Raw genomic sequence first — 24,842 nt, forward strand, 5'->3', positions numbered from 1 at the left:
TATATTTGTAGTATTGTAGGTACTTTTCGTAGCGATGGATGTGAAGATAGCATGTTACATTATGATACCCTCAAACCATATACCCGTTGTTCCTCACTGCCCCAGCCATAACCGATTCTTTCAATATGTGATCCTATGACATATATGCTTTTACTTTTCTTCTTCCTCTTTTTTTTGGAGACGTAAAATATTCTGGTTAAAACAACGGTAATAGCATGACGTATCTTGTATCAATGTTAGTAACAGTAACTGATGACAAGACTAGCATCACTTGATATCATATTTACTTATCAGCCTATGCAGGTATTCTTGTAAAAACATGATCACATTCGAACTTTGCCCGAAATGTAAGCTACTCAAGTTCCAATTTATTGAATTGCACGCTCTTGATAAAGCGCTTCAGCCCAAGCTTTGACAGCTGGATGCTTGAACTTGCCTTGGGTTGAATCAAAGAACGATTGAAGTGATTTTTTATCGGCTGTTATAAAAAGAAGTAAAAAGTCATTATGTGTAAAAGCAAGTACTATCGCTCTATACCAAACTCACATTTTTCATATTCTAACGCTTGCACGATCATTTCGAACTTGTCGAGGTCCTTGACCAGCAAGGCTTCTGGAGTCTGTGCATCTTCATATTCTTGCCACAAGTTTACGATTTCACGAACCATGGCAGTATCACCCAACAGAGCTTGGAAATCACGCATTGCAGTCTGGATATTTGAAAAATATGAGACAGTGTTCTATTAAGAATCGCCAATTATACCCAAGAAAAGAATAAGCAGTCATAAGTAGACTTACGCTTTCCATGTTGTACTTGTCTTCTTTGCATACACCAGCATGAGGAGTAATATCGCCCTAATAAATAATGGGGACTATCATGAGTTGCCTCGATTAAAAGGCGCTACAGGAGAAGCGTTTTTAAAAGTACAAACCACGACAGCTTCTGCTAGATCGTGTACGATCGCCATTTTGATACACCTGTGTAATTTAGTTTAAGTCTTGTTAACAGACTATACTGCGACGACGAATGATAACATATGCAGAAAAGACTCTTACTTGTCGCGATTCAACGAAGGATCGTCTATTAGCATTGCCATGATACCCATGCGATGCATGTGATCGGCAATGGACTCAGGTTGCTTGATTCCATTATCCACCCAACCCGTTCGTTTGGTTTTCTTATTGTTGCGCATTCAGTCATTTAGCGTTAATCGACGCGCGATTATTTTCTGGATATTGAATAGTTGTTACCTTAAGATTTTGGATAATATGCAAGAAGCGAAGGACACCGGCAGGGCTGCTCATATTTCTTCTTGGTGAAGCAAAAAGGTCTTTAGACGGCAAGGAAAATAAAAATCAAACCACCCTCAGTACCGTCAGCTATCGCTGATATTGGAACTGCGGTCAGAATGATACGTCTATCAGTTACTGCTGCAACCAGCTTCTGTCCATGAACACGCAATTGATGAAAGCCAAAGTGTACAGTTGTGTTAAAAGTTGCTGTATACATACATACGGAAATACCGTTGCTGGAAAGAAAAGTAGCATAAAATTGTTGTGGTTGCGAATAACACACTTTAAGACTCGAACGCGTACATATCTCATCTTTACCGTGGCTAAGCTCTGTATAATCATCATTGTCAAAGTTATCGTCATCGTATCAGAAAATCTGATCTAGTGTTTCCAATGATGACCTACTATGAGAGGAAATGTTCAGTGCGTTTACATTTTACATGAGGGTATGCTCCATACTTAATTCAGTCGGAGCACTGGCAAACACTGACCCATTTACACACTCTTTCTGCGCTGATCATGAGCCAATCTGCTGGCAAGGTCATTGCCCTCATCAGTACTTTGTTCCTGGCCCACTCTGCGTTTTCGACATATGAGCGTACGTTCTATATAAATAACAAGTGCTAAGAATTTGTTTGTTAAAGGACCATGTTTAGATCTTTCGTACCTGAAAGCGGTAGAGCAAGCTGAATCAGTCTTGCCGATCGAGGTAAAATAAGTGAAGCTTGGTAGTGAATCCCGAAAGAAACGAAAGCTAACACTTTTCAATCGCATTAGATTGTTGTCGAATGTTTATTATCAGCACTAGCAACACTGTTTGGAGTTATCATATCAGCAGCACCTTTCAAAAACATTGCATTGGAATCACAAATGTCGACAATGTAAGCTTTTGGAGAGCGCGCGCACGCGTTTCCCTCTTTTCGTATCTCACATGCTTATTTTCGTACAGGACCATTGATAAATTTGATACTCGGCCATCTTTTGTCGGATTCAACCATCGCAAAATCGTTTCCACACAAGGTCAGCTGGAAAGACGATTACGATAAACGACGTGTGGAAGAGGATCCGAGGATAATCTTTGTAATCTCTCTTATAATACTACTATACTACACTTCCCACGTCAAAATACCAATTTCCTATAAAAACATAAAGTATCGGCTATATGAAGGATATAGATTCGAAGAAACGTGGTCAATGGATTAGTCATTAACAAAGTAATGTATGTACAAGTGAATGAATATTGGAAGATGTTTATTATGTATGATGAATGCTATTGTATATCGTAATCTTCTTCATTATCAGAATCAAATCCAATACCAGAGTTGCGGGATTCTGGGCCTAATATGTTAATACGAGAAGAGGAGCTGGATGGGGACAATGATGTTTCTACGTCTTCGTTAAAGAAATCATCAAGATCCTTGAGTGCGTTAATCAGTTCCTCTCCGTAAGCGGGACGTGCGACAGCTGTAGTAGCAGCCGTGGCGGTTGTGGATGTGGTTGGCACCTCGACTTCATCTGAAATTGAATCAGTTTGGTCTTCTTGTCGCGGCGGCTCTCCCGTGAGTAGCGAAAAGTCTTCTATGGAAAATTGGATGTTGTGCTCTATCGGCTCTTGATTGGTAACGGATGAACATTCGAATACGACAGCATGTACGTTGTGTCGGGTAATCTGTGATGCGAGACTGACAGCTGCGGGTCCAAAGCCCCATAATGCATTGGCTGCGTTGGTGGTATTGCTGGGTGCGCGCTCAGTGCCTGCACTATGCGCTGATGTCGGTGTTGAAGGGTCTTTGATGATGGAAGGTGGTTGTGGGATATTGGCAACAGGAATGCCGGCGTTCAGTATGCTGAGTGCCTTGTCTGCATACTCGGTTTGGACGAGGTTTAATAAAGAGCTAAGGGTTGCAATGTCGATGGGTATTGTGGATGTAGCGGCCCCAGTATTATTACCACCCGGTATTGCTGTTGCTGTTGTTGTTGTTGCTGTTAATGCAGATCGCGGGTCGCTCTTTTTAACATAGGGTATAAGATTTTCTACAATCATGAGTCCTTTCTCGCGATAGTAGGATCGTTTGTTCTTGACCAGCAAGAGCGCGAACATCGTGGCTTGGTTGGCGTATTTGTTCAGGAAAACATCTCGAATTGAGCCCAATAGCTGTTTGAGATAGTCTTCTTGGAACTTGCTCTTTTGCTTGGGGTATGTCGCAAGTATTCTGTGAACGTCGGGTAGCGAGTACCATTCGAAAAGTCGCGCGAGCTCATCTGCAAGCTTGATAGCAAAGGCATCCGGTTTGTCAGAGGATTCGCTGACATCAAGTCCATGCAATAGCCTGCATAAAGAACCGAGTAAGAGGTAAAGTAGCCTTGTTTCTGAGGGATCAATTAGAGGAGGGTTCTCGATAAGCATGATAGACGACAAAATCGAAAATGTCTTCTCCTCGGCCGATTCAAACTGCAACCCTTTTAGCAATAGCGGCTGCAGACCTTCGAACTCGCTCGCCCAGTTCTTAGGGAAGCATCCGGCCAAATCATTGCAGAATCCATACTTTTCCAGCACGACCTCGAGCAGCACCAGCGCCTCAGTGTGCTCTGCTTCATATGGACTGTAGAGACACCCAACCGCAGCCCAAAATATTTGCGGAAATTGCTCCATCTGCGCTCGGTCCATGCTTTTCGTCACCTTTGTCAGCGTCAGGATGATCTCCAGTGCAAAGCCTCGTATTTCATCGGACTTGTCTGCGATTGTGTTGGATAGTCGTGCTAGCATATCGGCAAGCATGTGTTGATTGAATGCCGGCATCAGTGTACGAAAACATTCGAAAGATCGGCAGGCGATATGACGAACAGAGCAGCAAGTTGCCCACTTGAGCGCAGTCTCGCCCCATTTTTGCCGGAGGTCCGGATCTTCGTGAGAGAACACGTCGACTACTTTATGTAAAAGATCACCGAGTTCCTCTGCGCTCTGCAAGTGCCGGTTCTTGGGTGTGATGTTTTCGTATGCCCAAAGCCGCTTGCCTTCCTTGGCAGTAAGCCATTGGATCAGTTCGGTCGCCTTGGCGGAAGCCTCTGAATCCATGGATTGGCGTATAACGATGGAATGGATCAAGTTGATAAGGAAACATCGAGACTGGTCGCAAATGATACTTGTCAAATGATCTAGTTGTACAAAGATTGTATGCAATAACAATGGCAAATGGGGTGCTAAATCTGCCCCAGCTTCGATCGCCAAGTCGACGAGGAACACCATTGCCAACTGGCCCTTTGAGAAAACGGGTCGTTTCGAGTATTTTGGCAGCGCCTTCATTATGTCGGCGACGTACAGTAACGGAAATGCTTGCGTATACTTGCTACTGATTTCCTTCAGCTGGGGAACCATCGAGCGAGGTGTAATCTCAGCAATAGTTTCTTCCACCACCCGACTGAATGCCGGTGTTCGACCGAGACAGACGAAAACTCGCTTTGCATGGATGAGAAACCATGGATTCCTCATCTCGAGGCCCATGTCCAAGAGAAACATGATAATGGCTCGAGTGTTCCGACCATGGTCGACCAGTTGGCTCCATAAAGCACCGATCTCCTTGACATAGTTATCCCCAAACTTGATTGTTAGGTAAAAAATATTCGATAACACCATATATGCAGAGGCGCTTAGTTCGGTATCCTGTGGGCCAACAGACAGGTCGATCTTGCGCAACCAGGGGAGCATGTACACAAGCACCTCACGTTGGCTATTGGAACTGATGTTGTCGAAGCGCTGCGTGATTTCGGAAAGCATTGAGAACGTCTGCTCCGGATGATCTACTGCCAGTCTTGCAGAGAGCAAAGTTTGCGTATGCTTGTAAATGGTCGGTAAATTGCTCGTAATACCGATTTCGTACTCCTTTGCGCATGAATCGGCAAACACCCGGTCTTCGATCACTCGCAGAAGGTTGATGGCCGACTTGCGAATAGTCTTTTTAGCGTCCCCCGCCTTGAATAATGCTAGGCTTATGATCTGATGAATGTGGCACGGATAGTCTTCGACCTTGGTAACGATATCTGCCAGTGCAAGAAAGTAACCTTGAGTGAATTCGAGCTTCGGATTGCCTGCATAGCATTGCTCAATGATGTCGTCCAGCAGAAGCGGTTGGTCTTGATTGTAAATTAATACAGCTTCCAGAGCCCGTCTAAATAGAAAGAATTCGAAACAGCCCGTTTAGGATAAGAAATAATCGAGAATGATTACACATTACAAACAAGGAAAATCATCATCTTGTTTACCTAGCAATGGGATGGTATTTGGGATCTGGACTTTCAAACACAGCATCAATCCATTTCAGTACGTTCAACATATCAAACTGGATAACAGCCTGTCGTGCCTTCTTTTGACCGAGGAATGCATAAAGTGGACCACGCTTTAAACAAAGGATAGTTAATAGACCATCCGATCCTTTCTTTTTTTTTGTTTCAAATAAAAGAGACTTACACATAACATTGCCATCGCACTTAAAGATGCCGTCTCCAAAGCCTTACGTTCTTCTTCCATCAATTGAGTGGCATTCGCTCGTTCTTGGCTATCCTTGCATTGCTCAAGCACGTCTCTCATCATTGCGGCTTCCCGGCTCCGTGTCGCGTTCGCACATATACCGTATCCGCACCATTCTTCAAACATCTTATACAAGCTCAGTCTTGTTTCAAACGACATAATGCTTGTGGGATCATCCAGCCCCATCAGCCTCTCATAAAGCTTTTCAACAAGACCACAAAGATACACTCGCAGCTTGTGATACTCCCATTCGAGTTGTATCTCGCTGTCTGCCAAGAACGATTTTGTCTCCTTGATATAGCTCATTATGACATTCATAACGTCCTTGTCCTCCAAATACTTTCTGTGGTGCAGACACCCGGCCGTCAATTCGAGTACATGCATCAGTGATATGCGTAAACGATCGTGCTTTTTGCTTCGCTTGTTTTGATACGGCTTTTGATTATTTCGTTGTTTTCCATCGTCTAGAATAATCCGGACATGACTCTGTAGGTCGGTTACCAGGATTTTGTATGCGTCGCTATTAACGTTGCCGAGGCCCTGTAGGGCAGCCTCTCGAATTGGTCGGTGCTCCCAAGTAAGATACTGGAGCGTCATTCGAAACAGGTCGTGCGCGGATGCAATTTTTTGGACTACAGCAGAGCCTTTCCTGCCGCTGCTAGCCCATGTTGCTACAGGTGAACGGTCCTCGGACAAGGTTGCGGTGGCACATGCAAACACAATGTACATTTTCCATTGCTCGATCGTCTCACTACTGGCAATCTTTTGGCTCGTACTGCTTTTGCTCATGCTCAGCGTACCCGCCGTCCCCGCCTTGACAGTCTCAAGTGATCCTTGAATAGACGGTTGGATCTGCAGCAGTCGCGTACAGATATTTTGCCGACATAAGGCCACTGTACCAGGGAAGTGACGGAAACTCTGCTTAAAGATCTCTGGATAGCAGATGCTCCATATTGCCAAGTCACATAGATGGTCGCTTTCTATGATCTGGATCAATACACTAGGCGACGCACGTCGCTGATGCTGCTGTATGCGGATTCTTGTTTCGACGGTCAATTTGGATCCAAGCAACATGTTGGTGTCCTTGTCAAACTTAAGCATATCTTGACCAGCGGATTCCAAAAAGTTGTAAAGGCGGTTGTATTTGCACTCGGTAGGAAAGTGCTTGACCAGCTGTTTGGCCAGTTCAGATTCATTATCCTGGGTCAGTTCTCGTAATCGCGTCTCAAGGTCGGCAGCAAGCTTGATGATTTGTATAGCCGACCGTCGCATGGCTGACGATTGGTTGCACAGGAACAATAGACCGTTGGCTTCCGTTTCCTCCACCATACTAAACAGACGAGAGACATCAGAGTGAACATCCGCCGCAAGATCGCCAGCTGCATTGCCTTCCCCATTACAGCCATGAGGCTCCCCGTTCGACGACGATGTGATGTCCAGCTCCCTTAGCGGTGTCAAGTCAATACGATCCACCCAAGTGGCGAGTAAATCCACATACAGTTTCATCACGCCCCCATTTCCATTATGATTGCCTCCTGTCAATGGACCACCCGCTAGCGACGTAAGGATATCACAGAACTTGTCTTCGATGCGATACACAAAACGTGCATAGCCCGTTACCACGGTTTGACTGTCAATTTGTTCGGCAATGCGTAACAATGCTTGTGATGCCGATTGGATCAATTCTGGATCTGCATGAACAGTGTAACGTGACAGCATTTCAACCAGTTTTGGTAGCGGAATCCCGGCGGGCATGAGTCGTGGCATTGAGTCAAAGATTGCCTTGATAACGTCCAAATAAGCCTGCTTATCCTTGGAGTAGGACACGGCAAATGTGGAATACTGATGTTGAACTTGTGGACCACCATCTGATGCGCCTGATATACCGACGCTATTGACAAACATTGGGACGGAATAGTTGCCACTACCAAGACCACTACTACTGGTGTTTGAGCTCATGCTTCCAGGTGCTTTTTGTACAACCATCTTTTCATCCAGAACAATGAGACGCCCAAACGCTTGGTCCAGACTCAGCAACGATTTGTGCGTGATTTCTTCGATTCGGTCAATGACATCCGGTTTGACTGAGCGAATAGGTCCAGAAAACATATTGGCACTGCATTGCATGGAAATACCAGTGCCAAGCATATCGGGATCGCTTGGAAATGGTGGTCGGTTGCTCCCTCGTTCGTGATCATAAAGCATCATGCGGAAAGCGCGAAAGGCAACAATCATTCGTTCAGGGTTGATATACTCCCAGTGTAAAGTTGTGGCTACGTTGTCGGCGTTCAGGAGGTAATAGACGACGCTTTTCATGGCTGTATCGACATCTCGCATGAGCATAAAATAGGTGATGAGGATGAAGTGATCTAATGGTGTTTCGGATGGGTATATAGCTCGTCGAAAGGGCGGAAATAGTGTTTTGATGATTCCATCGAGCTTTTTGAACGTAATTGCGGAACTTTCAGTACACCGGAAAAGATAAGTCCAAACAAGGCGGGAAACGCATCCAAGCGCTAATAGTCGGGTATATTTGTCCTAAATTGTTACCCTCAATGTTAATTAAGCTATTGCTATTTGTATGCACACTGTAGCTTAAATCTTTGTTGTTTTACCTTGCTGAATTTTTGGTAACAACTCTCAACATTAGCCATCCAATTAGCAGCAAAGAACTCTTTTCTACTGACGCATAATAATGTAGTCACAAGGGGATATCCAGCCTGTACATATAAGGTGGTTATTGCGCTGTTTATCTGATTGTTGTACTTAATGTGCATATCACCGTTCCGTTTCACGTACCAACACATGACGGGGTTTAAGCGTCATCTTCAACGCTCTAGGGTATACGAGATCAACTGCTTTTGCCCATGCAGGGAAGTTTACTTCGGCGACAGCTACCTAGAAGCATGAATGAGTGAACATGATTCCCCTTTGGCCTTATTACTTTTCTTGATCTTCTATAAACGTACCCCAGCTATCGGTAAAAGTAATTGCACGAATAGTTTTGCATAGCTATGCTTGACTTTAGCGCCATGCGCATTTTTAAAGAAACTTGCACAACTTGACAAAAAGTCTGCCGTCTCTTCCAACGCATCTAGTGGGTATATCTGCACCATATCACAGAACATGAAATCCATTGATTAATCCTCGTCTCTCTTCGATTTTTTAGAAAGATACCAAAACTCACTTTAATCTTTAAGAACCTCATCCCGCGAATCAACATTTCCATATGAGTCTGCCGTTCTTTCATAATCGTTTGACTGTTGTACTTCTCGAGCTCCGCAATAAATCGATCACTGACGGATGCAAAGCGTACGTTGGATAGTTCACCAATTAATTCTGCAAATAAGTCCATACTTGCTGTTCTGTTTTTTGATCGCCTAATCGCTTCCCTATATACAATTGTTTCAGAGCGCAATGATAGTTAGATTATTGAAAGCCAACTGCTACGAGCTAGTAAAAATAACATCTATTCCTAAACTTACGGGTCTGCTTTCTTTAACTGATTGAATACAATCTCCTCCAAGTTTTCTCCCAAGTCCTCCGGCAAAGTTTCTGGAGTGAATGATTTAACTATTTCTATCAATGCCCGGCATAAGATATAGACTGATGCAAGCTGTAATGATATATATTCGAAAATAAGTAACCTTTTCATTACACAGATGTATGTGTTCCTTTTACTAACCGATTGTCGTTCTTTGAGAATCGAGCTGACATCTTTAGTACGCGACAGTGGTGCCGATTCACTAATACCCATACATACGTAGTATCATTGAGTTATAAGAACCTAGAGCTTTTATTTTACCCTCTTTAACCTCATCTCCTTCCCCCTCTCATGCCAATTACCTTACACGACGTAGAAGAGCAGGGTCAAGAGGCTCGATCTTTGCCCGGCGCCATCGCATCACTGCATCAATAACTTGCTTTTGTTGGGATGCAGCAAGAGATGACAGTGACTTTATTAGCTTATCGAAGGTCGGGTCGGCGCCGGACGCTAAGAGTTTCCGAAAATCTACTTCAGCATCCTAAAAAAGAAATAAAAATGTCTTAGCGTCCATTCAACTTCTTTTGGTGTATCTTCTCTCTCTGTTTGTGAAGATACTCTTCCAAAGCCTCCTACAAGATCCCCCCTATACGCATGAAGTTCCTTTCTACAGTAACTTACCACACCCATATTTAAAATCAATTCCATTTTTTTATCAGCAATATTTTCGAATTGAGTAAACACGACGCTTAGTGCATAATCCGAGCTCTTTGCTGCTTTTCGACCGGGTACCGTTCTCCGTAACTGTTGTGTTGGTTGCCGTGTCATTGGTGATTGTTGTTGTAGCCGTTGTTGTTGGTGGTGGTGCTGTTCCTCAACGGGGGATCCTTCAAAGGGATTGCTAGGTGAACCAGCACCACTACTGCTGTCTCGAGGCCCAAGTGACCGAGGCGAAGAATGAAATTCACTTGCTGAACCTGCGCTTAAATTACGGCTATTGTGGTGAAGTCGACGAGTTCCAGTGGATGGTATATTGATAGGGGAAGGAGAAGAAGACGACGCCAGTACCATACTGTTGTCTACGAGAGTGGATGAGGACGAGAACTGAGACGATGTAAATTGAAGCAGTGCTGGGTCACGATTGACTTGTAAACGAGCATTGTTGAGATTGGAGGAGGTTGCTGCACTCGCCTGTGGTGGTGGTGGAGGTGGAGGGCGACGATTAGGCATCGGCAAAACTCCCAAAAAGTTGGTTGAGTGTGTATATGAATGAGTGTAAGTGTGGATTTATTGCCTCGCCTCAAAAAACCGTGTGTGAAAGGGCATCACACTCCGACAACAAGCATTTTGAAGGCGTAATCTGGATCGTTTCCTCCCAGTTATTTTGTGATCATATATATTATAGTGGGAAAGTGAGTTCCTTTTCTCTTATTACTGTAAGACAGTATATCACAGGATTTTAGCGAGCTACATAACGCTCGCGCTGGATATGGCATCTAAGATAGTAGAGAAGAAGATAGATTGCGCCACGGAAAAGCCGTTTCTCTATTGGGTTGTACCGCCGTTTTTCGATATAAACTCACGAGGCACGAGGTAAGCGCCATGCCAAAGTACTGGATCACCTAATTAACAAGAAACGAGGCTTTGTCTAAAATATAATGACAATATGTTATAGTCACTGATATAGACGGTACTAGAAGAAGCCATTTGGGCATATACGACAGAATAATTATTATCTTTTAGTAGCACTTGTATCTGATAGGACATCATGAAGAGACAGCAATTATCGTATTTTCTACAAAATGCTTTATTACAGATACTAGATTCTTTCTTTTTGCTACTTTTACTTTGCTGCCTGTTCTCGGGCCAAGCGTCTTTGCTTGACGTCCCAGTTGTAGATACGTGCAGTATCTACAGCACGATTTCATTTGCAAAATCAGTCAGTAACTCGATTCTTTCTCTTTCATTTTGCAGACAAGAAGGGTACTTATCGATACGTACTGACTTCCATGGTGGTAATCTGATCCCGCAAGAATTCAAGGTCTTCGATTGTGTTTCGAAGCGACGTTTTTGCAGTATCGAATTTGGATGTGAGCAAGTCTTTCGCTTCTTCAAAGGTATATTCTAACATGACATTGGCCTAATATTATAAAACATACGGTGAGCCCTGTGACTTATCGAACGAGATGGCGATGGCAAAGAACATCCATCCACTTACACCGAGCCACAGATAGACGGTACCAGAGGTTTCCACCTTGGCCTTTGCATACAGTGTATCGTTCAATTCGTAATCAGTATAGACAGGCTCGTTGACCTCCTGTTTTTCAATCAAGAAATCGACCATGGCGATCGTTTTTTCAATTTCTGGTATTTTTTCTTCCAATACTTTTCGACGCTGCAGCATATTGACTTCCATAAATTTGTATTTGCTGTATATATGTGTAAGTTACACTCGCTTCCGCTCCTACATATTTGGTGCTTTATCCAAGTATACAAATTGAGGACACTTGCCTAATGGTTTCTTGGAATTTGCGCAACACGACATCGGCCGGTTCGGCATCAGAGACATAATCTTCTACGCGTTCCTGTCGTTATGGTAAAAATAAAGAAGCATTTAGATCGCCCAACTTTTGAAGTTTTAAATCAACTTTAACAGGTAAAGTCAGACGTACGACAAAAGGAGATCGAGGAATGCCCCGAGGATTAGCTTCCATCTTTGCTGCCATGTCAGATTAAAAGAAAAAAAGACTGAATGGTTCTGTCTGTGTCAAAGAGTGCCGAACTAAGTAAGGAACTTAAGCGGAGAAGAAAAAAGGCAGCGAGAAAGAGAAAGAGCTTTTTTGTGTACTGTGAATGATTCTAAAGTCGCCAAATGGGAACCAGCACTTGGACAAAAGGTTTTAATATGATATGCGTATAGTTGTTGTTGTTGTTGTGTGCAAAACTTTTTCAAGAGTTATTAAGCTTCGCTCATGGAGAAAATAAAAAGAGAAGGAAAATGATGATACTTTACAAAAAGAAGGAAAGAAAGGAATGGGGGTTGATAAGAAGACATTGTTATACGGAGTAATAGTAGTAGAAGAAGAGGTAATATATAAAATCGTCTGCTATCTGGCTTATCGAATTATATATGTTTAATCTTGGGACTTGTCAATCAATTTGAGGCCATCATTCTTCTGACCCTTCTTAAGTGCCAAACCAAGCTTCTCTTCAAGAGGGTCAAAGGTGGTATAGAAAAGGTTGGTAAAGCTGGTACCGAGAATCCAGTCGCGGTCCGACTCGCCACGGGCAATACGGGTAGCACAGCAGTCAGTGGGAGCATCAACGACACGAGTCCAGTACTGTGCAGGGACTTCGACTGCCCAGTCGCCCAAATAAAGCTTCAAGCGAGGCATGTCCTTGATCTTACTGCACTTGACTTTGTACGTCTTTGTGCTTTCTTGGAACTTGCCGCCAAACACTTCGTGGAAGATATCGGCTTGGTCGTAGGGCATGTAAATGAAGTTTTGCGAGGTGCTAATCAGTGCCTTGGCATGCTTCTTTTGTTGCAAGATGAGATCCATGTCGAAACGCACAAGCGAGATGGGCACTTCCCAGTTGGCACTGCCGGAGCTGCTGTCAACAAGGTCAATGTATGCAACTTTACCCTTGATGGCGCTTTTATCAATACCGCCTATATAATCGGATTTAATGAAAGAGTCGCAGACGAGTTTAGCAAACGGATACTCTCTTAATACTTGCGGGAAAGAACGATAGTCTATTGCTGCGTTACAACTTACCAAGAACCAAGTAACCGGCAGGTTCATCATAGTGACGCTTAAAGAAACCAAAACCACCGGATGTGACTTCTGAAGTAGAAGAATCACCGCTCGTTTGGTCTTCAGCAGGCTGTTCTGTGTCGGCAGGTTGGGCAGGTTGAGCAGGTTCGGTCGAGTTGTTGGCGGGCAAGGTCGAGTTAGTGGCGGGATTTTCGACAGGTGTAGAAGGATTCGTGGCATCGCCGTCGGACGTGGCATCGTCTTCAGTTACAGCGCCGGAGCTGCCGAATCCGTTGTCGCTTGAACCAGTGGTGAACATGCCGAACTGAGCACTCTCCATACCAGTGCCTTGCTGATAAGCGTTGCCGACGAATGAAGAGGCGGGCAAATCACGACGTGCAAGGCCTTGTGCTGCGCTCGAGTAAATATGCGTTTTGTTGAAATCGACGCTGCGGCCAAGACCAAGGTAACCATCTATTAGGAGCCAAATTTTATTTATTTTTCGCTGGAGTTAGTCAAGATGTCTCGGATTTCTATATAACACATATATTTTTACGTGCTCTTTTTCATCAGCACTAACTGGTTTTTGTTTAATTTACCAAAGCCTGCATCGAAGCCAGTCATTCTATAAGCGCCACCAAAAGGCATGTTTTCAACTGAAAGACCGCCAAACTCAACAGTATCAAGATAAATGGTCGTCTCAACGCACGCTTCACCGTACTTGACCTTCAACTTCTGGCCAGTTGAAGTGACGGTTTCTGATCGACGGGCGTAGTACGTGCAGCGATCGAGACAGTTTTCGCTCTTACACTAAAATGAATGATCAACAGTGAGCAACCCTATGAAAAAAACAATCGGCTAAACGACAAATAAAGTTCAAACATACACGAGAGCCGCGCACCCACGAGAAACCGGTGTCTGTAAGAGAACAACACATAAGCAATCAACACATATTTGAAAGATATGTCATGTTACACAACAACAACAACAACAAAACTTACTGGTATCGAAGGCCATGGTGAACTCTTGAGGTGGTGTACCGATGAGCACCTTGCCACCGAGCTATATATTTTGCACAAAGCTTAATGTTAGGCGATGAATCTTCCTGCTAAAGTTGGCGGATTATATGAGCACAGAAAGCCGTGGACATACCACACCACTATCGAGTTCATCTGCAGCGGCACGAATGATACCGCTATCGTCGCTTCGACGGAAAAGTGGGATCGTAGTAAGAGGATCAGCAACAGCGGACGCTGTCAGCGCCGCAATCCAGAGCAGAGTATGACGCATCACTTGAGAAAGGTAGTGTGTGTGTATAAAGTCGAAGGTGTTTACGAAAGGAAGAAAGGGGATGTATCAAGGAAAAAGGAAAGGCTGGTTGAAAGAGAAGAAAGAAAGAAGAAGGAAAACGAAACGAGAGGCTAGTAGGAAGAAGAAGGAAGAAAAAAGAGGCGGACGTCGAATGGAAACTATAAAAACGTGTGCACTGTGGTAGAATGTGTAATGGATGCACCAAAGGGAGTTTCTTTTTTATGGGCGATAAATCATAAATGCAATTTAGCAAGAAACGTTTGATGCCAGCGTTTTTATTATATTCCATGGTACACACTTGAGTAGTGCTATTTTCGGCAGCCCCTATCAACGGCTTCAAATGCGTGATGTCGGATCATCTCTAACACTCGCAGCACTTGTCGTTGCCCTTGACAACTAGCCCGCTCATTTCTGCCATGGAAACCAAGCCCAGATCCTACTAATGAAGGTTCCAGATTTTGGATTATCTTGGCAACAGTAACCATGGTTACCCATATTGCTTACAGTGGATTCCACTCGTAGCAACCATGCAAATTAGATATCACCTTTAACAGGGTTTTTTCAATGTCCGTTTGGCACATGGAATTCTGAGCGAGCCTTCATTTCGATCGTACTCATCATTTTTGCAACGTCCAAATACTATATATAGTAGACCCAACGACCTTTTTTTTTATTGATCCCCCTCTGAGCACAGTTTGTCATTTTTGCTTCATTTGACTTTTGTTCTTCCGCCATGACAATAAAAATAGCATCTATTCTTGTATTGTAACAAAGAAGCCATTCCAGCCCTTTGTGCTTTTTTGTATTAGCATTTGTTTTACGTAGAATGAGATATTGGGCCCTTTCGGCTGGAAATGAATGTTTGTGTTTGTATGTACAAAGGCAATAGCTGGGTTATATTACCCGGTATATGTTACAGACTGATGTAGTACACGTGCTTGCTTACCCAAACATGTTTTTCGTTGTACGGATTCGTGAAGCACAAGAGTCTCGCCCATTTGCAGGGCATTATAATGAATCCCATCATCGGTTGTAAGCGTTCCTCTCTCCCTCTTTATCCTTGTGCGTGTGTGGACGAGTCTTTTTTCTTTTTTTAAAACATAAAAGCCAGGGGCGCTTACTAGGGCGGGAACTGCTTCTTGCTTTTCTAAAGGGTTCCGAACTTGCGCCGGCAAATTTCACTTCCATATTCGAGATATTCTCTTCGCTGGACAAATTTCTTTTGCAAATCGGACTTGCTACTCAGCGCAACGAACCGCTGTCCACCCGCCCATGCATAGTCCGTAGGGCTATTATACACAACGGGAATAGCGTCATTGCCACATGCAACATATCAAAGTTAGCATTTGTCATGGTAAGAGGGACATAATTCCCCTTTCGTACGTGGGTGCATGCGTGTATGGTATCTTACCTTGGTGGTTGAGCCACGCGTACATCGTATTCGCTGGGTACCATCATTTGCAGATCATTCGTTCTAGAATATCCATAGCTTAGTATTAAAAGCAGTAATAACGATAATAGGATGAAACAGGACCGTGTGGATCGGTTCTTTTCTCTTTCTTCCTCTTCTCTCTGTGTGGCTAGTTTTTTCCTACTCACATCCGTTCGCAGTATCCTTCAAAAAGCGTGTTGCCACCCACTAACACAATGTTTGAATAAAGTAATCCGTGCATCTCTACGTGACACGGCCACCCGAATTATGTTAATTTAGTATATCCTATTTCGTGCATTCGTCACCAGTACCAACCTGGTTCGCAAGCGTTTACGCTTTGTGTAATGGCCTCGGCTAATCCGGCCTGCTGGATCCCAATATCGGAAGGATGCATCAAGATCTCCGGAATCATGAACCGCTCATTATTCATCGTCAGGATTTGCTCGGCGTCTTGCTGTTGTCGTGACATGGCTGCTTGGCGCGTTTGTTTCGGTCGTACATGACCTCGATAAGTGTTAATATAATCGGGTAGCACGTATTCTTGCACAATCGAGTTTTTTTGGTACGGCTTTTTGCAGATATCCAAGTCGCCATAAACATCTTGCGAGACATAACAACATTCTTCTTTGACTTGGTTGATGATATGTGTCTCCTCCATCATATCATAGTATCTTTACATATCCACAGAAAATACTGAATATGAGTTCACCTTTATCACACACAGCTTCTTTTGCCCTGATTTTAATTTCCTCACCTGAACGAAACGATTTCTTTTAATTGATTCGTCAATAGCTTGCCACCGACATTAATTCGACGAATAGCTTTGGACACGGGCCTGCCTTTGAAAAAAGGTACAATGTGGGTAAATGAGTAACCGGAATCAACAATCAGGGCACAATCCGGAATAGATCCAGGGCGGTCGCCAAATAATAACGCGACATCATTGAATGTGCATAGTTCAGGTGCAATCGTTCTGTAACACGATGCGAACTCGTATTCTTCGAAAATCATTTGATCGTAGGCTTCTTGAATATTGGCCAGATTAAAACATGGCTCTGTGATTAGTAGCCGGCTTTCCTTTGGTTCAGTCTAATTGTTACCCGAACGAACCAGCATATCATTAGCTTCTTCTCTCCCTTTCCAAATACAAGTATTCAAATAGTAGCAGCAGCAGCAGTACCTGAAGAACATTGTCAAATACACGGTTCCATATTGTTCGTTCCACGTCCCAATTGGTGAGAAAACCCTGAAGACAGACACGCATTATTTTCTATGAGCCTTTCCGCTTTTTACATATGCTAAGAATCCTTTTTTTGCGTTCTAACCCGTTCAAAAGGAAGTCGATAATATAATGAGGAAAAATCAGTGCATTGTTCAACTTGATCACCAACATAGTTCCGTCGATCGGTTCGTCCACGAATGATCGCGTTTGGTATTACACTTTTTTTCAGTTTACAACAATAAGCATTTAAGTAAACAAAGTAAGATCATAATATAGAAAACATATAAACATTTGCTCAGGCTTCTTAATTACCGCGGTTCTTCATAGTCGACAGTGTTTACTTTGATCATGGACGCGCCATTATCCAAAATGACTGTATTGCCCATATTTTATGTGCTGCTGCTGAGGAGACAAGACAAAGTTTTTGTAACTGTGTCTGGAGTCGAAACTAATGTGCGAACTCGTACCAAAAAGAGTCGCCTGGTTTAATCGTTCCATTTACAAGTATCTCAAATGTGCAAAAGGTAGTGTAGTATAGAAACTTTTTTTTTCACCAAGAATATAACAGCTGTTCTATGATCAATGATTTCTAGAGAAACGCTGACTCTTTCTAACTGTTTCTCTTGAAGAAAAAATGAGGTTTCCAATAGTTATACGTCGGACCACTCAGCCGTGTATTGGCTAGCAGTGTTAAGATGAAGTGCTATTATATAGAAATCATTTCTCTCTTTCTCGTCCGCTTTATTGAAAAGATATATGAATGTTCTTGAACTCACGTGGACAACATTGTTGTCCATGCTCCTTGTCTTAAATGCCCATCACTATAGCATTTATGTCCACAAAATTAACGTCATATGTAGTGGTCGCTACTACAATATAAAGTTGTCGATGAAGCCTTGGATTGTCGTTTTACGGACTGTGCTGTCTAACTGATTTGCCACAGGACGTATAAATTCACAAGGTATCTGGTCGAGAGGAAAAAGGAGGCTCCTGCTCCAGCCTGCCGTAATACAACAATTAACGTATTCTTGCGTACAATAGTACCACCTTTTGTAATTATGAATATGTAGCAAGTTTTTCAGCAAGTTATTTGATGTTAAGAACATTGCTTTGATTGTTGAGCAGTCGCAGAGGGCTATTCTTAGCGTTGTATACGTAGGCGGTTCCAGGACTACTTGTAAGAAATTATTTCGCGCAGTAGTACGTAGTCGACCACATATCTGGTCACCGATATCTAAGAAGCGTATGCCAGAATTTGCATGTCTACAGCAGTAATCAATCGCAATCATATATTGAAAGCAGCGACAAGACCCTGGAAATTATCGCTTACGGAAGGCGTTGTATAATTTATCGTTTGCGACAATCGAGTTCTGCTATGAGATTGAGATGTTGCTAATACAGCAAGTAGGACGTTTGCATCAATACAGCATGCATCAGGACGGTCATATCGTTGCTTTGGTTCGCCTGTGAACAGTCGTTAAGCGTATTTTTATAAGCGCGCAACTGATGTTGAGCTACTTCCCGAGATGGAAAAAAAAGTGACCGGTCATACTTGCAGTGAGGCAAGAGCTTGCGAGTATAGTTCAATCGCTTCATTGTAGTTCTGCACTGCGTAAGCTTGTTTTTTTTTTTTTTTTTTGTTTAAACGCGTTTCGAGCTGTGATGAGATCAAAATGAGTCAATGTGAAGTGCTTTCATATATTCATAAAGGTGAGATACGTAAGTCAAAATCAGAAAGAAGGGCCTACATTCTACATCATAGATTCTTGCTACAAAAAGAAAAATCATTGCATAAAAAAACCTTGCTATCATGTAAAACTGAATTCGGTTTGTGTTTTTTAGATGGACATAGTATTGTGATGATGCTGTTGCTTCATAATTGGCGAAGTATTATTATTCTGGACATGGCGGCATGGTCTTCTAAAGACCGAGCACCTTCTTGGAATAGGTGGTATACGTAAGGCTGAAATGGCGCTACCACGAGGATTAGACATGCTGCTACGGAATGGGTTGGTCGATGCTGTTGAAGCTGAGCGTGCTACTGTACTACCGCCAGCGCTTGCTAATGCGTCGTCCCATAACATTCTTCCTTCGTTATTATTGCTGTTAACGTCAGAATCTGTTTGAATGTGTTGAGGTCTCTGCTGCTTAAATTCGTCAGTGGTATTAATGGTAGAACTATCGTTATTGACACTGCTTGCATCGGTCGTTGCTGTGATGCCAGATGCACGTGCGCCCGTTGCCGACCCTTGCTGCCATCATACCGCAGTTTCCTTCAAGAGCCAGCTTCCTCGCTTGCCACCGTTGCCGCCGCCGCCGTCTCCAAAAGCATCCATCTCAGGTGAATTACGTGATGGAGATTGTTATAGGCGGATTCGCGAATGACAGTAGTAGGAGGTCGCTCGACTGATGGAACTGCTGCAGAAGCTCGATGTGGTTGTGTAGCGTAGTTGTATGCAGCTGCTGTACCGAAAGGATCGATGGCGGATGCTTGAGACAACCAGCTAGCATGTGGATTGGGTCGATATGGATCATATTGCTCCTGTTGCTCCTGTTGTCCTGCCTGAACTCTATTGTTGTCATGGTTATCCGCAATGGCGTGCGTCGGAGAAGAAGGTCCAATAGTCGTTGCCATAGTACTGTTAATGTTCAAATGTTGCGGAATCCACAGGCTGTTCTTCCACCTTGGGTTGCCGGTGTTTAATGTTGTTGTATGTAGCAACAGCCAGTCGGTCAGCTCCAGCAGCGCCGGCCATACCTGTAGCTGCTGATGAAGATGGTAGTGGCGGTCATTGTAGCGATCACTCAGATATGCCTGGTTGAGAACCACCAAGCAAATAATCCTGGCTCTCCATACTGCCTAAACGTGACAACGAGCGACCCACAGCTATACCTGTCGTGAGCGATACCAAAATACTGTGCTTTAAAGTCTATGGTTACTGTGAATGGCGTTGCGTATCACACGCCCACAGCTTTGAGGTCGTCCTCTGCTGGCGTCTTCTGTTCGACTCTGTTCAACCTCGTGCGCTCGGGTACTGACTTGACGCGATCGTCGTTTTTGACGAGGGCATATACAAGAATAATTGCACTTGTAGCTGGGCCAGCAGTAACATCAGCAATCCGTTCACCTCATAAATTGGCTGCAGTTGTACAAATGCTTCTCAGCATCTTCACACTCGCCAGTTCCTTATTAGTTTTTAATTTCCAGGATATCCAATTCTACCGGACATTGATTAAAGGATCTTTTACTCAATAAATTGACGACCGCAGGCTGCATCCGTTGAGGTATCATTAGGAATAACGAGCGCTCTATGCACGTAAACTGTACGATCCATACAAGCATAATGCTGCTGTGGTGCTTCAGCTTAACACACAGTTTGTCCAACGGTAAAATGAAAAAAATACTCTTTTTATATCGCCGGTTCTTTGTTCCATTAAAGCGCACAGACCCGCCGCCGACAATTGTTGGATCAGAGCGGAGCACGGCAAGCGGAGCCGCATAGTGATACGCACCATAAGAAAAAGACACTAGCATGACAGTCGTCAGACTACAACGATAATTATCATCAAGGCACTTCTTCACATTGCTGCAGTTCACTGGCTCTTTAGGGCAGTAGTGACAACAAAATTTCTAAGCTCCGTCATTTTGTTTATCGGGCTCATGAAAAAAAAGAATCGACTGCGCGTTTTGCCCTTTATTCTTTTCTTTAGTCTTCATATTCATCTTTGTACATTTGCAGTGTTTCTTTCATTATCACTTTTTACCTTTCTTTTATTTTTCATCCCGCTCGAGTGTCCCTGTGGGTGTGCATAGTTGAAGGGAGCTAGTCGTGCACGACTGGCTCTTGCTCATCTTTTGTACATTTGCAGTGTTTCTTTCATTATCACTTTTTACCTTTCATTTATTTTTCATCCCGCTCGAGTGTCCCTGTGGGTGTGCATAGTTGAAGGGAGCTAGTCGTGCACGACTGGCTCTTGCTCATCTTTTGTACATTTGCAAAGTTCTTTGTTTCATCTTGGTTTTTTATCTTCCTCAAAAACTGAAAGCGAGAGTGTGTGCAAAGAGGTACGTATATGTTCGCCGCTGACAGACCTTTGTGCTATTTCTTTTATTTGTAGGAACTGTGGAGGAGTAGGTTCTGTCGGGAACTGAGGCTTGTGGACAAGAAAGGGAGAGGTGTAGGTTCTGCCGGGAACTGAGGCTTGCGGAAAACAAGGGAGGGCAACCTCCCTTGTGGGTACGTATATGTTCGCCGCTGACAGACCTTTGTGCTATCATATTTCTTTTATTTGTAGGAACTGTGGAGGAGTAGGTTCTGTCGGGAACTGAGGCTTGTGGACAAGAAAGGGAAAGGTGTAGGTTCTGCCGGGAACTGAGGCTTGCGGAAAACAAGGGAGGGCAACCTGCCTTGTGGGTACGTATATGTTCGCCGCTGACAGACCTTTGTGCTATTTCTTTTATCTGTAGGAACTGTGGAGGAGTAGGTTCTGTCGGGAACTGAGGCTTGTGGACAAGAAAGGGAAAGGTGTAGGTTCTGCCGGGAACTGAGGCTTGCGGAAAACAAGGGAGGGCAACCTCCCTTGTGGGTACGTATATGTTCGCCGCTGACAGACCTTTGTGCTATCATATTTCTTTTATTTGTAGGAACTGTGGAGGAGTAGGTTCTGTCGGGAACTGAGGCTTGTGGACAAGAAAGGGAAAGGTGTAGGTTCTGCCGGGAACTGAGGCTTGCGGAAAACAAGGGAGGGCAACCTCCCTTGTGGGTACGTATATGTTCGCCGCTGACAGACCTTTGTGCTATCATATTTCTTTTATTTGTAGGAACTGTGGAGGAGTAGGTTCTGTCGGGAACTGAGGCTTGTGGACAAGAAAGGGAAAGGTGTAGGTTCTGCCGGGAACTGAGGCTTGCGGAAAACAAGGGAGGGCAACCTCCCTTGTGGGTACGTATATGTTCGCCGCTGACAGACCTTTGTGCTATCATATTTCTTTTATTTGTAGGAACTGTGGAGGAGTAGGTTCTGTCGGGAACTGAGGCTTGTGGACAAGAAAGGGAGAGGTGTAGGTTCTGCCGGGAACTGAGGCTTGCGGAAAACAAGGGAGGGCAACCTCCCTTGAGGAACGAAGGATTCATAAAAGTCGGTCGACGTGTCAGGCAACATCAAATAAACTTGGTTTCTTATTGTACTTTCTTAAATAATGTAATTGTAACTATTGGGCAGATCGAGTGACGATTGTAATAAACGCGATCTTTATTTTTACATCTTCCTACTGCCATTGCGCTTGGTACTTGTTGGTGCTTTCTCTGGAGCAGTTATGTAGTTGCAAATGAGCCTTTTTGTGCTTGAGTCGTCGAGAAAACCGTAGGCTGTGCATTCGCATGTGTGCTCTCAAAAACAATACAGCTGGTTTACCTTCACGACTATACCAACAATGATTGCAAATTGCTGGTGGCAAAATAAAAAACCGTATCGCAAAGCAAACAGATCATCCTCATATTCACATATACACGAACCAGATCGCCAACCCAAACTTGCCTTGATTTCTTTGCAGTATAAAAGGCCCAGTACATAAGCTCACTAGGGAAGTTACATCATCCGACTTCTTGGGTCTTGCCACTAATCTCTCATGCTACTGTCTCTCGACATTATTACCACTGATACACGTACAGTATACATACAAAGCTCATGCCTCGTCTACATATTCTTGCAATCAGACAAAACGATACGTTTGCATATGAAATAGTAGCTTTGAATTTCGAACCAAATGTGATGTGATTTGATGCTCTCTTGGGCTGTTGCCCTGCTAGTTCTTTCCCTTTCAGACCCAAATACTACATGATGTATCAGAGCGATCAGAGAGGATGATGTAAGGGAGTTTTGCAATGGCAAGGGATTCAAGCAAACGTTTTTTACTATTTGATTTCATCACCTTCACGGAATCATCGTTCATGTCTTTACAGGGCGAGCACTTGTGGCGTTGTTACATGGCTTAGAATCTTTGGATGACCTGAATAACTTTCTTTACAATCGGGTTGGTCACCCAGTCTTGCAGGTTGTGTAAATGCGTTTCGCAGTTGATGGCTAATTTATGTCACACCAGAACCTGCGGTATGTAACCGAATAATAAAAAACAGAATTGGCGCTGGTGTGGGCGGCACCTTCTTATGCTAGAAAATGCTAATCTTTCCGGGCTCTTTGCTTATCGCAGATATTCCCCTGAGACTACATTGAAGAACTTTCTGTCGCCCTAACCCAGAAAAAAAAAAGATAGAAAAAAATTCAGGTCAGTCCAGGAGGATGGATAACATTCATGTATGACAGCATGCCGATAGTAATGGCACCCTCAGTCTGAGCTCCAAGAGTGAGGAGTGTTCTTAATTGCCGTTTCTCTCAACGTAGGCAGCAGACGCTCTATGTCTTACAAACAAACATGGAAATCGCTTTGCTTCTCCCAGTATAGAAAGCATCCGCGGGGTTTGAATATGACTCTGAATATATAAAGAACGGTCAGCGGCATTGCAGGTCGACCTTGCTTTTCTTTCCCTTTTCGAACAAAAAGTAAAATGGCCAGAACCAAGCAAACCGCTCGCAAGTCTACCGGAGGTAAAGCTCCCCGAAAGCAACTCGCTACCAAGGCTGCTCGCAAGTCTGCACCTACTACTGGTAATGTATAGTCTCGCAACAGCAACTGAAACATTGTCTACTTTTATAAGCCAGAATCCATAGTTTGTTTTTATTAATCTCGACTTTTGCTGCGGATTCGTATAGGTGGTGTGAAGAAGCCCCATCGTTATAAGCCCGGTACCGTCGCTCTTCGTGAGATTCGTCGCTACCAGGTAAATACAAAATTTTATAAAGATTGACAAGATTTGGAACCTTTCCGTGAGTAATCAATGCATAAAACTAATGTTGATTTCTTTTAAACGTAGAAATCCACTGAGCTTTTGATTCGCAAGCTTCCCTTCCAGGTGAGAGAGCCTTTTTCTCTTTTAAATTGGCTGCGGATAAAAAAATCAAATTAGAGAAACAAAGTGAAACCGAGAGCGACCCTTTTTTTTATATACATATTAACGTTGGTTTACTATACTAGCGTCTCGTCCGTGAAATTGCTCAAGATTTCAAGACTGATCTGCGATTCCAGTCGTCTGCCATTGGTGCTCTTCAGGAAGCTGCTGAAGCCTACCTTGTTTCCTTGTTTGAGGGTAAGAATTTGACTTTCTTGTTTTACACAAGCATTTTCTTGTAAGCTAGGAACACAGGTACTAACATTCCATTGTCTTGCACGCAGATACTAACTTGGCTGCTATCCATGCCAAGCGTGTCACCATCCAGCCAAAGGTAAAGCATATGAAAGAGTGTAAAAAGGGGTGTTTGCGATTCTTATAAAGAAGTGCTCTTGAAAGCATACTAAACACGAGGAACTTTGTGCGTGAATTTGTGCATGTAGGATATCCAATTGGCTCGTCGTCTCCGTGGCGAACGCTCGTAAGAACGGCATGCCATACCAAACACAAGCACTCTTAAACGAGACACACACCATTTTAGCGATATATAGCAATAGCGATATTTAGTTCAATGATTGTATTGTGTTTCTCTCTCCCTCTCCTCCTTCACATCATCTTGAACTAAAATGAAAGATAATCTCAAAGTAAAAGCACTGTCCGAGTGCTGTGCCTGTATCCTCTTTTTTGGGTCGCCAGCATCACACCCATTATCGTTGTGCCTCCTTGTTGTTCCGACCTCTAGCATCGTCGCCATTAGTGCTAATGCATACGATCAAGACAGACAAGAGAGATAATAAAATGGGATCTGCATGGA

General features: G+C 43.6%; 9 protein-coding genes across 9 annotated transcripts; 2 read left to right on the forward strand and 7 right to left on the reverse strand.

Annotated features, from left to right (window-relative positions):
- Positions 1–285: 285 nt before the first annotated feature.
- Positions 286–1,555, reverse strand: BDB00DRAFT_937519 (uncharacterized protein). The gene is made up of 7 exons (XM_053129254.1): positions 1,512–1,555; positions 1,251–1,397; positions 1,056–1,177; positions 932–977; positions 798–854; positions 547–709; positions 286–478 (listed from the first exon to the last, which is right to left on the reverse strand). Exons 2-7 carry the CDS (start codon positions 1,302–1,304, stop codon positions 369–371), a joined length of 552 nt encoding a protein of 183 aa, XP_052981996.1. The 5' UTR covers positions 1,305–1,397; positions 1,512–1,555; the 3' UTR covers positions 286–368.
- Positions 1,556–1,725: 170 nt separating this feature from the next.
- Positions 1,726–2,539, forward strand: BDB00DRAFT_813272 (membrane magnesium transporter-domain-containing protein). Its single transcript, XM_053122749.1, has 4 exons — positions 1,726–1,890; positions 1,949–2,001; positions 2,070–2,173; positions 2,242–2,539. The coding sequence occupies exons 1-4, from the start codon at positions 1,812–1,814 to the stop codon at positions 2,336–2,338; spliced, it is 333 nt and encodes a 110-aa protein (XP_052981997.1). The 5' UTR covers positions 1,726–1,811; the 3' UTR covers positions 2,339–2,539.
- Positions 2,540–2,562: 23 nt separating this feature from the next.
- On the reverse strand, positions 2,563–7,584 carry BDB00DRAFT_759712 (cell morphogenesis C-terminal-domain-containing protein; the record flags this gene model as incomplete). Its single annotated transcript, XM_053119151.1, has 4 exons — positions 2,563–3,039; positions 3,118–5,458; positions 5,553–5,686; positions 5,758–7,584. The coding sequence occupies 4 exons, from the start codon at positions 7,582–7,584 to the stop codon at positions 2,563–2,565; spliced, it is 4,779 nt and encodes a 1,592-aa protein (XP_052981998.1).
- A 691-nt stretch (positions 7,585–8,275) lies between these two features.
- On the reverse strand, positions 8,276–10,651 carry BDB00DRAFT_213492 (cell morphogenesis N-terminal-domain-containing protein). The gene is made up of 8 exons (XM_053116486.1): positions 9,983–10,651; positions 9,664–9,842; positions 9,503–9,563; positions 9,303–9,433; positions 9,005–9,209; positions 8,787–8,924; positions 8,617–8,715; positions 8,276–8,537 (listed from the first exon to the last, which is right to left on the reverse strand). The coding sequence occupies exons 1-8, from the start codon at positions 10,529–10,531 to the stop codon at positions 8,391–8,393; spliced, it is 1,509 nt and encodes a 502-aa protein (XP_052981999.1). The 5' UTR covers positions 10,532–10,651; the 3' UTR covers positions 8,276–8,390.
- A 493-nt stretch (positions 10,652–11,144) lies between these two features.
- On the reverse strand, positions 11,145–12,027 carry BDB00DRAFT_759737 (Prefoldin subunit-domain-containing protein; the record flags this gene model as incomplete). Its single annotated transcript, XM_053119153.1, has 5 exons — positions 11,145–11,212; positions 11,303–11,441; positions 11,520–11,696; positions 11,809–11,886; positions 11,974–12,027. 5 exons carry the CDS (start codon positions 12,025–12,027, stop codon positions 11,145–11,147), a joined length of 516 nt encoding a protein of 171 aa, XP_052982000.1.
- Positions 12,028–12,435: 408 nt separating this feature from the next.
- On the reverse strand, positions 12,436–14,349 carry BDB00DRAFT_759797 (aspartic peptidase domain-containing protein; the record flags this gene model as incomplete). Its single annotated transcript, XM_053119160.1, has 7 exons — positions 12,436–12,974; positions 13,081–13,189; positions 13,277–13,533; positions 13,659–13,869; positions 13,946–13,977; positions 14,061–14,121; positions 14,212–14,349. The coding sequence occupies 7 exons, from the start codon at positions 14,347–14,349 to the stop codon at positions 12,436–12,438; spliced, it is 1,347 nt and encodes a 448-aa protein (XP_052982001.1).
- A 739-nt stretch (positions 14,350–15,088) lies between these two features.
- On the reverse strand, positions 15,089–17,548 carry BDB00DRAFT_213461 (actin-like protein ARP6). The gene is made up of 8 exons (XM_053116485.1): positions 17,337–17,548; positions 17,128–17,242; positions 16,983–17,048; positions 16,557–16,891; positions 16,118–16,473; positions 15,970–16,045; positions 15,782–15,844; positions 15,089–15,659 (listed from the first exon to the last, which is right to left on the reverse strand). Exons 1-8 carry the CDS (start codon positions 17,408–17,410, stop codon positions 15,518–15,520), a joined length of 1,227 nt encoding a protein of 408 aa, XP_052982002.1. The 5' UTR covers positions 17,411–17,548; the 3' UTR covers positions 15,089–15,517.
- A 1,314-nt stretch (positions 17,549–18,862) lies between these two features.
- Positions 18,863–19,817, reverse strand: BDB00DRAFT_897623 (uncharacterized protein; the record flags this gene model as incomplete). Its single annotated transcript, XM_053128524.1, has 3 exons — positions 18,863–19,276; positions 19,375–19,594; positions 19,783–19,817. The coding sequence occupies 3 exons, from the start codon at positions 19,815–19,817 to the stop codon at positions 18,863–18,865; spliced, it is 669 nt and encodes a 222-aa protein (XP_052982003.1).
- A 3,734-nt stretch (positions 19,818–23,551) lies between these two features.
- On the forward strand, positions 23,552–24,701 carry BDB00DRAFT_213780 (histone). Its single transcript, XM_053116487.1, has 6 exons — positions 23,552–23,687; positions 23,793–23,860; positions 23,954–23,992; positions 24,115–24,226; positions 24,313–24,362; positions 24,472–24,701. The coding sequence occupies exons 1-6, from the start codon at positions 23,588–23,590 to the stop codon at positions 24,511–24,513; spliced, it is 411 nt and encodes a 136-aa protein (XP_052982004.1). The 5' UTR covers positions 23,552–23,587; the 3' UTR covers positions 24,514–24,701.
- Positions 24,702–24,842: the final 141 nt, after the last annotated feature.

This window comes from Zychaea mexicana, assembly GCF_025766255.1.
Source record: "Zychaea mexicana strain RSA 1403 chromosome Unknown BDB00scaffold_19, whole genome shotgun sequence".
NCBI classification, from domain to species: Eukaryota; Fungi; Mucoromycota; class Mucoromycetes; order Mucorales; family Lichtheimiaceae; genus Zychaea; species Zychaea mexicana.